At 34.1% G+C, this 16,375-nt stretch overlaps 2 protein-coding genes across 2 annotated transcripts; both read right to left on the bottom strand.

The window, feature by feature from the left end:
• Window positions 1–3,942: 3,942 nt before the first annotated feature.
• On the bottom strand, window positions 3,943–4,884 carry LOC114085011 (olfactory receptor 4K14-like). The gene has a single exon (XM_027926166.1). The coding sequence runs from the start codon at window positions 4,879–4,881 to the stop codon at window positions 3,943–3,945; it is 939 nt and encodes a 312-aa protein (XP_027781967.1). The 5' UTR covers window positions 4,882–4,884.
• A 10,283-nt stretch (window positions 4,885–15,167) lies between these two features.
• On the bottom strand, window positions 15,168–16,109 carry LOC114084781 (olfactory receptor 4K13-like). The gene has a single exon (XM_034637096.2). It carries the CDS (start codon window positions 16,107–16,109, stop codon window positions 15,168–15,170), a length of 942 nt encoding a protein of 313 aa, XP_034492987.2.
• Window positions 16,110–16,375: the final 266 nt, after the last annotated feature.

The following is a 16,375-nucleotide window of genomic DNA, read 5'->3' as shown; positions in this document are numbered from 1 at the left end:
AAAAATTGAAGTCTTAGAGATCCATTTTCTTCTCTTCCAGTAGGTGGAGCTGTGCCCTCCGAGCCAAGCTTCTGCCCTCTATGTGCCGATAGCAATCCCTGTAAGGCGGCTCCTGGGAGTCTCTCAATGTTGTCAGTCCAGCGCCGTTTCACTTCTCCAGCCCCTCCCCCCCTTCCTCCTGTCAGCCGGCCAGCCAGGTCCTGTTCACTGGAAGCGGTTCCCCAAAGATCTAGTTACACTTGCAGCCCCACCGCGTGTCCCATTTAAGCCCCAGTGCTATGGTAAACTGGCGGCTAAGACCTTGGGAGTTGCCGCTGGTGATATGGGGGGTTGGGGATCAGGAATCCCCTCTGCTTCCCTACAGACACGCCCCCAGAGAGATCCCTGAGGTTCCCTGGATGCTTGTATCTGGATGGGGTGGGAGTCACACACCTGCTAAAGTGGATTCCGCTGGGAAGGAATTCCGTTGGCCGAACTCCGGTGACGTCACCTCTCTGCTATGGCGGGCCCCAGGCTCCTTGCCGGAGTGTCCGAAGGGAGGGTTGGGACAGGTCCATCCCCGGTTGGCCTCAGCTCCCGGCTCGCTATTTCATGAAGGCTTGGCTAAAGACCTCTTCCTGCCAATCTGCGTCTCGGAGGCTAGCCACCCAGTCACAGTGGCTGCGGGCGGGTGGCCGCGGCGAGGCGGGCGGCCACAGCGTGGCACACGGACAATGGCTGGCGGGTCTGGACCTCTGCATCTCTTGGCGGGGATCCACTCGTCTGGGGCAAACTGTCACCTCCAAAAATCCTAGTAACTCCCGGCCGGTCTCTCTTCAGTGGAATTTTGCTAGGAGATTCTCCGCAGGTAGAATCTAAGCGTATCTATGCGTCTCTCTGACCCCATCACTGAGGGGGTACTGTAAGCGCTGCCTCTCCGCCCGCCACCATGTTGGATCCCCTCGTGTTCTTTTTTTTTTTTATTCCCAATTTTATTTATTTATTCTAATTATACATGAAAGCAGAATGCATTTCTACTCATTGCATACAAATGGAGCACAACTTCTCATTTCTCTGACTGTACTCAATACAGAGTCACCCTGTTCATCCGTGCAGTCATACATGTACATAGGATAATAACATCTATCTCACTCCACCATCCTTCCCACTCCTCACCCCCTGCCCACTGCTCACTCCCCTCTGCCCAACCCAAAGTTTCTCCATCCTTCCCTAGCCCCTAGCTGCCTGCACCCCCTTATTGTGAATTGGCATCCGCATAGCAGAGAAACCATTTGGTCTTTGGTTTTGGGAGACTGGCTTACTTTGCTTAGCATAATATTCTCCAACTCCATCCTTTTACCTTCAAATGCCATAATTTTATTTTTTTAAGGTTGAGTAATGTTCCATTGTGTATATATTCCACATTTTCTTTATCCATTCATCTGTTGTTGGTTGGTTCCATAGTTTAGCTATTGCAAATTGAGCTGTTATAAACACTGATGTGTTTGTGTCACTGTAGTATGCTGATTTTAAGTCCTTTGGGTATAAATGGAGAAGGATAACTGGGTCAAGTGGTAGTTCCATCCCAAGTTTTCTAAGGAATCTCTGTACTGCTTTCCAGAAAGGTTGTACCAATTTGCAGTGCAGGTAGATCATGAAACACAAAGTTACTATTTTCTTAGGTGGCACCACATGTGTGTGCTGATGCAGGAATCAGTTTGCTGAAAAGATAGAAATTCAACCTTGGGCTCACAATAAGGGTCAAATCATTCTGCTTACACAGAAAAAAAAAGTGACAGACTTCCTAAAGATGCAGTTTATTTTCATTTAAATCAATGTCATTTCGATATCTTAATAAAATATACATGTACAAGCTTCTCTTAAAAATAGATTAGTGGTGATTATACAGAACTCATCTTTCTGATTAATTTATAAATACTAAGTTTGAATAGCATAGCAGGAAGTGAATAAAATATTTCAGTTTAGCATATGGACTACTTGAATATTGTTTTGCCAAGTCAGACTAAAGCATATTGTAAGCTGTGTTTTTTATTCTTATACCATTATTTCTAAAGATTCATGAAATTATAAAAATTCCCACCTAAGGGCATATGGAGATATAAAGATACTCAGCATTCTAGATAGGAACAAACTTATTTAAAATATACAATGATTATAACTAAGTGATTAAATTAGTATACTCATGGAAGATTTGACATTATGAGTAAGCTAGAAAGTCAAATATTTCACTTCTAGCCCTTTAATGTTGTGTGTGTAGTGGCATATGCTCAGGCTTACAATTCAGTGAGCATGATCCAAACTGTTTACTACCTACACTCTATAATCAAACAATATTGTGAATTTTGACATTTCCAACAATTTTCTTTTTATTTTGTGTGCTCAATAGGGACTTTTTGGAATTTTACTTTTTGCATGGGTATTCTTTTATGTGCTTTGTGAAAATGTTTTATTGCACTCTGCAACGTCATTTAATAAATAAATAGTCTTGAAATCAAGTTGTCTTCTGAAGCCTTATTTAAAGAAAATATGACTGTAGTTTTATGAGGAAATTTAATATTTATTTGATCTAAGTTGTGTTCAATAATTCACAATTTGAGGACAATAAGCAAAGTCTTTAAGATAATGATAGATATAACATGATCAACAGAATAGGTAGTCAAGGCTGATAAATGCATTAATTCTACCATTTTGTTATATTTTGCTCTCTTTTTAAAATAAAAATATAATTTGTTTATTCTCCATCTTTCTGCTTTAGGATTTTTATTGTTTTTATAGCAATTTCAATCCATTTAATGTATAATTCTGGAAGAAATAAAATAACTATTGTATATACTTGACACTTTTAAAAATATTTTAAAGGCCAAAATGTATACTTCAATATTCATTGAGAAATAAATGACATAAGTATTTGAATGGAACAACGGGACTGCATTGATTTTTTGAAGTATATTTGTTGTCTATTATGTATTAGCCAGTATATTATATGTTGTATTTTAATAAGGTAACATGCTAAGCTTACTTTCCCTGAGATTATATTTCAGTATTTTACAGAAATGGTAAATAATAATTTAAAGAGTACATTCTAGTCCTTAGGACTGAGATAACTAAAAAAAAAATAGCATTAGCTTTTATTTATGTATTCATCTATTTTAATTTAATTAAATTAATGAAACCCAAACCAGTTATTCCTGGTGTAGTTGATGACTTTTATTTTATTCCCTCTTTATTTTTTTCTGTTTTTCCCCCACTAATATTTTGATGGGAATCTAGAGTAAGGCAAAATTACAACAATGAAGTTAGCATTTGACAAAGTGTTAAGAGGAAGATTTGAAGGGAAGTGTTGAGGCATAGAATTTTTTTGTGGGGGTGGGGGGCAGGGTACCGGGGATTAAATTCAGGGGCACTCAACCACTGAACCACATCCCCAGCCTTATTTTGTATTTTATTTAGAGACAAGGTCTCATTGAGTTGCTTACTGCCTCACTTTTGCTAAGACTGGCTTTGAATTCATGATACTCCTGACTCAGCCTCCTGAGCTGCTGGGATTATAGGAGTGCACCAGTGCACCTGCACAGAATAAATTTTAAAAAGTGAAGTTATGACAATATTCAAAGGAAGTTCCTTGAAATTTACTCATCAGGATGGACATATGAGTTAGTTAAACCAATTTTAGGGTCTTCTTCACATTGTTAGTGATATAGGCAGATGAGTCCAATAATTTACCCCCCAAAGAAGGATCTTTCATATATGGATTTTATGGAAATATGTAAGAGTGTTTCTGTTTGATCAGTAAATGTTAAATTCCTTGAATTACATTGAATATATAATTGCATATGGAGACTAGAAATAATTGTAGACATAAACTGAATTCCCTGAATTTAAGCCTATTTTATAGGATCAATGCATTGTCACCGTGAAGTACATGCAATGAGTTTTGGGGCATTAAGTCTTTCCCTGGGAACCCATGTAATAGCTCCAGAGTCTTTTCATAGCAATTTTCATCTCTTTATTTCTCATAGTATAAATAGCTGGATTGAGAAGAGGTGTATAAACAGAGTAAAACACAGCTAGAAATTTGTCTAACCAGGTGATATTGAGTGGACACACATAGATGAAGATGCAAGGTACAAAAAAGATCACCACTACTGAGATGTGGGCACTGCAGGTGGACAGGGCCTTAGATGCACCAGTTTTAGATTTCTGGTGAACACTGAGAAGAATATATGTGTAAGATATCAGCAAGAGAATAAAACAGGTTATGCCTACGAATCCACATTCAACATTCATTAAAAGGTCTAAATTATAGGAATCCATACATGCCAGCTTGATCACCAGAGGCATATCACAGAAGAAGCTGTCAATTTCCCTGGGGCCACAGAAAGGCAGCCGCACAATTACAACTATGTGACTCATGGCATGCACAAAGCCAACTGTCCAGGAAGAAACCACCAACCCAATGCACTTTTGCAGGTTCATAATGGTGGAGTAGTGGAGTGGTTTGCAGATGGCCACATAGCGGTCATAGGCCATGACCACCAGGAGCACCATCTCACCTGCTGCAATGAAATGGGCAAAGAAGATCTGGCACATGCAACCTGCAAAGGAAATGGTTTTGTTCTCCCTGAGAAAGTCTGTGATCATCTTAGGAGTGGTGACTGAGGACAGCCACATATCAACAAAGGACAGGTTGGCCAAAAAGAAGTACATGGGGGAATGGAGATGAGGGTCAGTGATGATTAAGGTCACGATGACAATATTTCCAGTTACAATGACAAAATAAAGCATCAAAAATATCATGAAAAGTAACACCTTCATATTCCATGAGTGTCCAAGTCCCACAAGTGCAAATTCTGACACTACAGACTGATTTTCTCCGTCCATTTCATTCAGTGTTCCCTCTGAAATAACCTAGAGAGGAGGATAGATTATTAAATAGTAGAATGAGAAAATGTATATAACTTTCAGAAGTTGATATGCACATTGAAATCTATCATCTATATCTGAAATTAGAAAGTATGATTTCAGGAGAAATCTTGGCTAAATGTGAATTGTATTATGCCCTAAAGAGAAGCTAACTTTCCAAGACATTAAGAGAGATTGTCTTGCAAATGATTTGCTGAGCAAGCACTCTCCCAAGAAGCCAGTAAGGAAAGCAGAAAAGGATTATGAAAGGATTAAAAAAATTATGGTAGTCACCTGGAAAATAGGTCTGAGTGTAGCACCAGCAATCATTATACTATATAACAAAAATTAAATCATATACTTGGGAAGATGATGGGAAACACTTTGAAATTCAGTATAAATTATATGATAGAATCTTACACTTTCTTGTAATCTGTGTAACAACTACTTCAAGCCTCAATGGAACCTCTACTATATGACATCATAAAATTAAATTTTTAGTTGTTCCCTCAAAAATAAATGTTGGGACAACCTTTATGAGAGAAACTCATATAGTAAATACCTTCAAGGCCAAGTAATCAATATCCTGGCATAATGATCTGCATGCAAAACTGTGTGCATAATTTATCATTAATAAAAATTTTAAAAGTGTTTATTTTGTGAACTGAATGGATTAGAAACAATATTAATATAGAGTCATGTAGAAATGTTTTAACCAAAGTGAAGGCAATTCAGACTTAGGTTCCATCTTGATGGACTCTGAAAGGTACATATAACTCAAGATTATCAATAGAAATTATATTAAAGTATTTAATGAAATATCTAGGCTTTGAAATATTAGTCTCCTGAACATGAAAGTTAAAAATGTCATGTATCTGGCTGGCTGTCTATCAACTATATATTATCCATAAGCTAGGAATAAATTACATACATAAGTAAATTAAATACATTTTTGGTAATGCTGAGTATGAACGTGAAGTTACACCAATATTGCTTATATTGATGTCTTAAGTAAAATGACAATTTGTTTTTCAAGATTAATGGTAGAAAAATAATTGCCCATTTTCCTCCCTTCCTTAAATCTCCTTGGTATTATTTAACTTGTGTGTCTCATCTTCTTTTACCTCTGGAAATCACCAGGATGGGGTCAAGCATAGTGTTAATAATAAAAACCATTACTGTTTTCTGAGTTAGTACCTCCTCCTCTTTTACTGAGGAGTTAGAAGAATAAGTATATAAGGAAGAAAGAAGAGAGGAAGATAGAAGAACAAATAGAAGGAATAAAGAACATTTCCTAAAGGAATTAAGCAACACAAAGTTTGCTAGGGAAAAGGAGACACAGATTAATAGTCTCATAATTTGTAAATACACATATTTTCAGCTCTATTTACTCAAATTATAAAGAAAATCAACTAATATTTCACCAAATAGATTCATGCCTCCTGCAAAATTTGAACAATCTGAACTTTTATCAAAATTAATTTCTTGTAAACAATAAATTTTCAAGTATACTTTTCAAAACTAACTCTGTTTCTGTTGGAATAAGTTACATAGATAACAATTAATGGACAAAGCATAATTTCAAATGTGTTTGAGAGAATAATTTGCTAAAAGATGACTATGTATGTTTTTAAGATGTATTTTAAAGAAAATTAGTTTTATAACTGTTATATTCAAAATATTGATGGACAAATTATTATTATTACTATATTAATATTAACCAATTTTTAATAGAATAACCCTAGATTTTAACATTATATACTACTGAAATCTCTGTCCCTTTTGATCTTTTAGCCTATATTAAATCTACTTCTGTTTCCATTTCCTTATCCATAAAATAATCATAGTCAACCTAATACATTTCATAAATAAGTTAAAAAATATATACAGAAAACACATAATATCTTCAAGTACTGTGAGTATGTTAATAAATATTAGTTATTTCCTTTAACTTTTGTTTATAGTGGATCTCAAAACCATTCTGTTTCCAGAGCTATGGGCAACACTTTTACAGCTCTGTTGAATTCTGTTAGCAAAATGTATGCAATTCCCTTTCTTTAAAAGACTTACTGCTGATATTTTCTCTAATGTCACATTCTTCTATTCAGCAAGTGCAGGGTATTCAAATGTGATTGGTGTATTAGACATGCTACTGGTCTTCCAAGAGCATAATCACTGTTTCACCTTTCACCTTTTTTTCCAGAAGGGGCTATTACTATTTTAGAGAAACTAGAGGCAATAGGACATTCTATTAAAGCATCTTTGGAATTCTGATCTTTAATTTAGAAATAATTTTCATAAAAGGGGCTAATGTTAGTTTTGGTACTAATAAAACTGAACACTGGAAAAGGAGACAGTTTGAGTTACTCTTTTAGGAGTATTAAAATACAGAAATAAAAAAAATTAATTCAGTAACAAAAGTATTTGTTTCTCTCTAGATGTAATAAAGTTTTTTTTCTTCATCTGCAAAGATTTTTTAACTATAAAATCTCTAAACTCTGTGATATTCTCAATATTTGTATTTTTGCAAGAATATATTAGGATTTAGAAAATATAATAGGTTGCCTGAAATGTATGCTCATGAGATACACAGAACTAGTCTAGTAGCTCACAATATTTTCCTTTGTTCTAAGGTTATCCGTTTTAATCTTATGACTTCAGTTTATATCACTTCTCATTAGGTTTGCAATCCTTTCTACTTCTCTTTCTAAGCTAAATGTTATCTATTCTCTGGTATTAAACAAACAGACAAAGGAAAACTTTACTCTTTTAAAAGGCAGGGACCATTTGAGCTAGGGTATTTACTCTTTTAAAAGGCAGGGACCATTTGAGCTAGGGTATTTAATCTTTTAAAAGGCAGGGACCATTTGAGCTAGGGTAGCAGGAAGCTGCTCATGTTGATTAGAAAGTAGTAATTGTGATCTCCTGAGATAGATCTGACAACATCTCTGAAGCAGTACATTTTATTGGTGTGTGCACTGTTAATACAAGCAGGAACAGAATAGTAGGAGAAAACCCATAAATAGTTTATTGAAAATGTCAAAAGATAAAAAAAAAAGTATTTTCAACTCCAAGTATACTGGGAATTTTAAGATAAGGCATAAACTTGTTTTAAGAATTAGAAAACAAAATTAGAGAGATGAGATGACTTACTCAACCCCAAATTTTTGCTTAGATGAGATTCTCTTTTCTTCTCCTCTCATGTGTGCTTGTGATGACATCCATTGCTTGGTGGAGACAGTGTCTGTGGAAATGCTCTCCCTCAGCATGACCTATATTTACCACATGAAGCCATCCCTTGGGTGAAATTTATCTATTCTGTGCTCTGAACAAAACAAAATCATGGAAATAATTATCTTAAAATTCTCCTGGGGATTTCTTTGTTAAGAATGATATCAAGTGTTGCATAATCTTGAATACTCAGGACAAGGAGTCAAGTTAAACCCCACGTAAATTAGTCCAATTTTTAAAAAATTAGTGAAGCTTTAAAAACTAAGCATTTGATCAATAAAATACTAAGGAGATATCTTCTGCAACCTTGATCTCTAACTCTATCTGTATAATAATATTTAATTCAAATCTTATTTCCAATTGCAAGGGAGATCATATGCTGGACAGTGTGACATGTGACCACAAACAGAAAACCATGATATATTTGGGTGTCCTAGTACATGCCAAGGTTTTCTAGTACATGCCAGGTAGGGAGTCTTGGTCAAATGTCCAGTATCTTTCAATTTATTCTGATAACATGAGATATTAATTGTTACAAACTGGATGTAAAATTATTAGGATATCTTAAGTTTTTTAAAAGGACATTAATGTGAGTTTAAAATACATTCATTTTAACCTATTAGGTATTAAAATGTCTTTATAATAGTACATTTACATATAACAAACTACTCATATTTAAAAAATTCAGTTTGATAGGTGTGGATACATATGTACAACCATGAAAAAAATCATCATAGTCTAGATGGTGACATGTGCCTCAGCCCCCAAAGCTCCCTTTCCAACAACTCCACACATCCTATCTCCACAGACAACCACTCACCTGTACTCTATTACTAATTTTGCATATTTTGAAGTTTTATGTAAATGAAATCAAGTAGAGTGTCCACTTTTTGAATCTTACTTCTTTAACCCATCATACTTATTTGAAAATTTGTCATGCTGTTATTTGTTTCAAAAGAATATATATGTTTTTAATTTGTATTGCTGAATGCTCTTATACTTTAAAAACATAGTTTTGTTACCTGTTCACATGCTGTGGGAAATTTATGTTATTCCCAGTTTGGAGATTTTGCAAATACAGTGCTATGTGGATTTGTGTACAAATCTGGGTAACTTGAATGCTTTTTAGAATTAATGGAAACTTGTTTATTTGACCATTATAATAATTTTCAAATGGCTGTGCGCTTCAAAGAGAATGAGTATTGTGACATTTTGGTCATATTTTCATGTATACATAGATTATAGTGAATTAGTTGATCAAAGATGAATCTTTAATTATATTAATTAGTGAGTGGTGGTTATAATGCTTTTTAATACAAAATTTTGTGTGTGCCTCTTTCTCTTTGTAGTCCTATCAGTTTGTCACATACTTTAAAACTCCATTAGAGACAAACATGATTACATCTGATATGTCATCCTGAGTAAGTGCAGTTAGGCAAGAGAAAGAAGTGAGTGCTGTCTCTATGAGATGAGCTTCTTTGTATCTGGTAATGTTGTTTGTTCTGAAATATACTTTGAGTGTTATTAAAATAGTCATGGGACTGGGGTTGTAGTTCAATGGTACAGCGCTTGCCTAGCATGTGTGAGGCCCTGGGTTCAAGCCTCAGCACTACATAAAAAATAAATAAAAGTAAAATAAAGGTATTATGTTCATCTACAACCAAAAATAATTTAAAAATCACTGACTTAAAATAATTTTAATATTATGGTTTCTTCATCCTTTCATGCATTCCCTTTTTTTCCCTCAAAAGGCTATCTTTTCCCCATTGCTTGTTGTTGGCATCTTTGTTGAAAATAAATTGACCAAAAATTCATGAAATACTTCATGTGCTCATTATTCTGTTCTGTTGATTTATGTGTATGTTTTTATGTCAGCACCATGCTTTTTTGATTACCACAGATTTTCAGTAGTGTGATACCTCCAGCTTTGCCAATTTGATTAAGATTTCCTTGGTTCTTCAAGGTCTTTTTGGATCCAAATAAATTTTAGGAATTTTTTTTCCCCATTTCTTTGAAAAAGCATTTTTGGAATTTTGATGGGGGTTGCTGCAGTCTGGCTGGGCACAATTCACTCCCAAGCCACTTGTCAAGCAGAAACGAACTTTATTTTTAGAACACACCCTGCACCACACTGAGCTCTTCAGGAATTCCCTCAGAGCCTAACTGCCACCACCGGCTCCTCCTGCTCTTGAGGCTGATTGGCTGGATCACATGGGCGGAGCCAAAAGAGTCCCCCAAATGAGCAGCTCCGAGGTCTGAAAGGGCGGGAAACAGCCCAATGATCATCACTGCAGAGGAGTCAATCAGCTGGAAGTTTGCTGGGCTGATTGGGCTGTGGCTCTCAACAGGGGTTACATTTAACCTGTAGGTTTCTATGATGAATGTGGACATTTTAATAAGATTATTGTTTAAATGTATGAATTCTAGATATATTTATATTTATTTGTATTTTCAACACAATCTTTAGTCCCTTAGTTAAATCTATTCCCTAACTATTTTATTTTGTAGCTATTAAAATTGAGATTGTTTCTTGACTTCCTTTCCAATTTATGTGGTTAGTATATAGACATAATACTGATATATATTGATTTTGTATCCTGCAAGTTTATTAAATTCAGTTGTAATATCAATGAATTCTGTAGGATTTTATATATGGCTTCATGTCATTTGCAGAGACAATTTTACATATTTCTTCCCAATTTTGATACTTTTTATTTCTTTCTTTTGCCTAATTGCACTTACTCAGACTTTAGTACTATATGTGAATAGAAATGGTAAGACTAGTAATCCTCTTTTTTTTTCTATTCTTGTTCTTAGAGGAAACACTTTAAGTTTTCCATCAAGCTAAGAGCTTATCATTTGTGACCTAATATTTTGAGTTTTTATAAGAAAAAATATTAAATTTTGTTAAATGCTTTTTCTTCATGTGTTCATATGATCACATGTTATTGCTCTCCTACATTGTTATTTTGCTATATCCGTTTTTTATATTTGCATATGTTGAGCTACCTGTGATTTTTTAGAATAAATTCCTTTTAACAGATAAATGATCAATTGAATGTATGGTTAAATTCAGTTTGCTAATATTTTTCTGGTTTTTAAAAGATCTAGTTTCATGTCTGTTTTGGTCTGTTTGATCTATAATATTATTTTCTTTTAGTGGCTTTCACATTGGTGTAATGCTTTGCTCAAAGATGAGTTTGGAAATACTCCTTTTAAAAAATTTTTTAGAAAGTTTGAGCAAGATTGTTATTACTTCTTCTTCAAAATCTTCAGTAGTATATCCATCAGGTCCAAGGTTTTGTTTGATGGGAAACTTTTTATTACTAACCCAATCTCCTTGCAAAATATTGGTCTTAAGAGATGAACCTGCTTAGGTGTTCATCAACAGATGAATGGACTAAGAAAATGTGAATTCAGCCATAAAAAATAATGAAATTATGGCATTTTCTAGAAAATGGACTATCATTTGTTTCCATGGTTTTTAGTTCTAATAATTTTGGTCGAATATTTTGGGTTTTATTTACATAAGAATATCATCTCAAAAAAAGTGACAATTTGACTTCTTTTTTCAATTATTATTTTTTGTTATGCAAAATTACTCTGGGCATGATAGATTTTTAATCATTGCCTAATAGTACTCGGAAAAGACATTAAATTCAGATCAATGGTAGAGTCAGTATAAGGTTAGTTGTTGGCTTATTATGCATGTTTTCTTAAGTTTGGGAAATGTGTCTTCTATAACTAACTCACTCATAGGTTTTTTTCCACAAAGGGATGAATTTTTTGAAATGCCTTTTTGTGTACATTGAGATGATCATACATTTTGGCTTTCATTCTGTTGGTGTGGTGTATCACATTTATTTATTTGTGTATGTGGAAACCTACTTAAATCCCTGGGGTAAATTCCACTTCCTCATGGCAAATAATTTTTAATATGCTGTTGGATTCAGTTTGTTAGTATTTTGTTGATGATATTTACAACTATATTCATCAAGAATATTGGCCTATGATTTCTGTTGTTGTTAGTGTTGTTGCCTTATCTGGTTATAGCCATTAATAGAAGCCCTCAAACCAGTAATGGCACAGACATGAAAATAAATGAATGTCTTGAGGAACTATAAAAATATTTTTGAGACATCCGCCTGAAGCAGATTAGAACACTTTCTGATATGGGGAATAACACTACTGCCAGAGAGACAAGGCTTGCCAAGGTTTTGAGATAACATATCAGAGACGCTTTAAATTAGGTTCCGTTTTTATTTTCCTACCATACCATATTTATTGCAATTCTGAGACTTGCAGCTCTAATAAAGAACATGGGAAATTTCTATGTTGCTTTTACGTCATGAATATGAAGGAACAATTAAGGAATGGTTGAAGATTAATATATAATCCAGAGGCAGGGCAATGCAATACATTCTGTGTCTCTGGATTAGATTCTGCTCTAGATGTCTTTTTTCTTTTCTAAAATGACTTTATTCAGGTAACTGATCACAAAATTGAATAAGATCTATAGATTAAATTTTGCTAAAACATTAATGCAATTTCCTGATTTTAAAAATTGCACTGCTTTTGGAAATACACAAAGAGCATGTTAGGAGTAAAAAGGCATCCCATGTTAAACTTATTTCCAAAATTCAGATAAAGTTTTATATATTATGATATTATGTATACTTATAATTTATAAACATATGAATATATATGTATGTGTGTGAATGTATATATTTGATTTAGAGTTCCCCAGAGAAACACTATCAACAACATGTTTCTATCTATCTATCAATCTCTCTCTCTCTCTCTCTCTCTCTCTCTCTCTATATATATATATATATATATATATATATATCTTAACTATAGAACATGTATATATATTTATACATAAATACTATATATATAATATATATAAATATATATAATATATATAAATACTATATATATATATCTTAACTATAGAACATGTATATATATTTATACATAAATAATATATATATATATATATATATATATATATAGAGAGAGAGAGAGAGAGAGAGAGAGAGAGATTTGTTTTGTTTTGTCTGTTTGTTAGTTTTAAACCCAGAGGCTCTTAACCACTGAGCAACATCCCCTGTCCCTTTTAACTTTTTATTTTGAGACTCAATCTTTTTAAGTTGCTGAGACTGGTTTTGAACCTGCAATCCTCACATTTTTTTTAAAGAATTGTTTCTCATGGTTGTAGAGGCTGAACAAATTCTAATGAGATAGACTGGTAAATTGGAGGCTCAGGAGGATATATGCAGTTTGAGTTCCAAAGAGGGTCTTTAGGAAGAATTCTGCTCTGCTTGGGGAAGTCATGGAGGACACTCTCTTTTACTGTTTACCCATTTTATTGTTAATTTCATCTAAAAAACACCTTCACAAAAATACCCAAAATAATCCTTGACCAACTATCTCTGTGTGTGCTTTGGGCCAAATGAGTTGACCTATTAAAATTAACTATAGAACATGTATTTATATTTATCCATAAATACAATTTTTATGTGTATATAATTTGGATACACTTAGATATCTATATTTAAATATATCAACGCATTCAAATATATTAAATATGTACCTATTATCTATCTTTACATATACATAAGCCATATCAAATTATATTTCTATTATATCATAACAAAATATTAATTATAGATTAATTAAAGATGATCTGAATCAAATGTGCTAAAATGTTACAAATTTGAAAAGGGTACATATTTATCAATATCCACATTTAACTCTAAAATAAATATTAATCTTTAGAAATAGATACTTTTATGCCCTGTGTTCCCAGGGGCTCTGTTCCCAGTTTCCTCAATTCAGTTTTGAGAAAAGAATTTAGTATAACATATGCCTTGCACATATGACTGTGAATTCATCCTTAGCTCTAGTTACTGTAGCTCACATATTGCATAAGAGACAGTGACAGAGAAGTATTGTATGAAGCCTCTAAGAGATTATGAGGTCTTTGATAAAGATGGACATTTTGAATTTCATATCAATAGGCCTAGAAAGTCAGTTCTAATCTCAATGAACCACAGGTCTAAATTTATTAATTTATTATACTTTATGACTTTCTTTATGCATCTTAATCCATTTGGATCTTCCTATTTTGTTGAGAGGGAAATGCCTGAAATTCATTGTTGTTTCTTCATTTATTCTTTATTCACAAGAGGGATTAACACAAAAGTAGTGTTCATATTTCCAGAGAGAAATACGAGAACAAATATGAATAGAAAATGTAATACACATATAAATAAAAGAATAAGCCAAATTGCGTTATGAACAATTTATTTGTTATGTGGAATTTCTTTCAGTGGATAACATTTGCTTTATGGATCTTACTGCTCATAAAACTAATGTGCCAGCCTTGTTAAAAAGTAATCTTTGGCTGGGGCTGTAGCTCAGTGATAAAGTGCATGCCTCATATGATTAGGCACTGGATTGGATCCTCAGCACCACATAAAAATAAATAAAGATATGGTGTGTCCATCAACAACTAAAAAAAAATTTACAAAATTAATCTTATCACAATTAAAAGACAAAAAAAATCTAAATAAATGTATATGTGCCTATAAATTCAGAATGATCTATATAATTTTAATTATATTTAGTAATCTAGAGAATTTAACTGAATGATCCATAAAGTAAACAATTTTACATTTAATTGTTCTTTATGTGAAGAATATTAATATTAGATGTTTCTGGGTTACTAAATATAGTTAATGAGCCAGTATTTCTACTTTATTCTTTATTCCATTTAAAGAAACAATTTACTAATTTATTGATAAGTTTGAATTTTTTAAAACTCAATCTGAGTTGAATTTTAATGGGATAACTTATTCTTTCAATAAAACTAAATATAAAAATATAATGATGGAACATGATATTAAATGATTTCAGTGCGCAATATGACTGTTAGAAAACTTACAAATAAGACAAAATAATATCAGCCTACTCTGAAATGTAATTTACATGAGATTTCCATTAATACCATTCATTTTCATGATTGTTGTCTAGAAAGTGTGTCTGAAGCTGAAACACTGGGTCCTCAGTCTGCTCATGGCTGATTTCATCTCCCGATTCCTCAGAGTGTAAATAATGGGGTTCAGTAAGGGTGTAATGACCGAATAAAACACAGAAAGAAATTTATCCACTGAAACACTGCTAAAGGGCCAAGTGTAAATGAAGATGCAGGGCCCAAAAAACAGAGTGACCACGGTGATGTGAGCAGACAGTGTGGACAGAGCTTTAGAGAGCCCACCTGAGGATCCATGTCTCACAGTTACCAAAATGACAGAGTAGGAGATGAGCAAGAGTGTGAAGCAGATGAAGGACAGGAGGCCACTGTCAGCAATTACCAGCAACTCCAGAACATAGGTCTCAGTGCAGGCAAGCTTTATTACCAGGGGAAGGTCACAAAATATGTCGTCCACTATGTTGGGGCCGCAGAAGGGCAGGGTGACAGTGAAGACCATCTGGCTCATGGTGTGCACCAAGCCAACAGCCCAGGACAGCAGCACAGAGCCCACCAGCACCCTGCGGCTCATGATGGCTGTGTAGTGAAGAGGCTTGCAGATGGCGATGTACCGATCAACCGCCATAACTATGAGAAGAGTCATCTCACTGCCCCCCAAGAAATGGAGGAAGAACATCTGAGCCATACAGCCCCACCAGGAAATAGTTTTCTTCTCCCTGAGGAAATCTGCCACCATCTTAGGGGTCGTGATGGTGGAAAGAGACATGTCAAGAAAGGAGAGGTTTCCAAGGAGGAAGTACATTGGTGTGGAATGAAGGTGAGAGTCACAGGTCACAGTGATCACAATGAGAAGGTTTCCTGCCATGATTGCTGCATAGGCCAGCAAAAATATACAAAAGAAGAAAATTTCCAGTTGCAGAGTGCTGGTGAGCCCTAGCAAAACAAACTCAGATATCGTAGAGCTGTTCTTCATATTCATGCAGAAGTTTTCAGAAAGCCTCTAAGATGAAAATCATCTGAAAAAAAAAAAAACATGATATTTTAATCAGGGATAGTTTTCAGGGTATGGACATTTAAGCAGTAAATGTTGGTTTCTATAGAAAGAGAGAAAATGGATATTTACAAATAAATCATTTTAATTAATACAAGTGCCATTAACATTATTGCATGTTTTTCAGACAGAGAGGCACAGAATATGAGAAATCTATTTAAAATTTCATACATCTTGTTTGCATGCATACATTG

The sequence above is a fragment of the Marmota flaviventris genome, chromosome 2, assembly GCF_047511675.1.
Source record: "Marmota flaviventris isolate mMarFla1 chromosome 2, mMarFla1.hap1, whole genome shotgun sequence".
Classification (NCBI taxonomy): Eukaryota; Metazoa; Chordata; class Mammalia; order Rodentia; family Sciuridae; genus Marmota; species Marmota flaviventris.
This window is presented reverse-complemented; position numbering and strand designations above follow the sequence as displayed.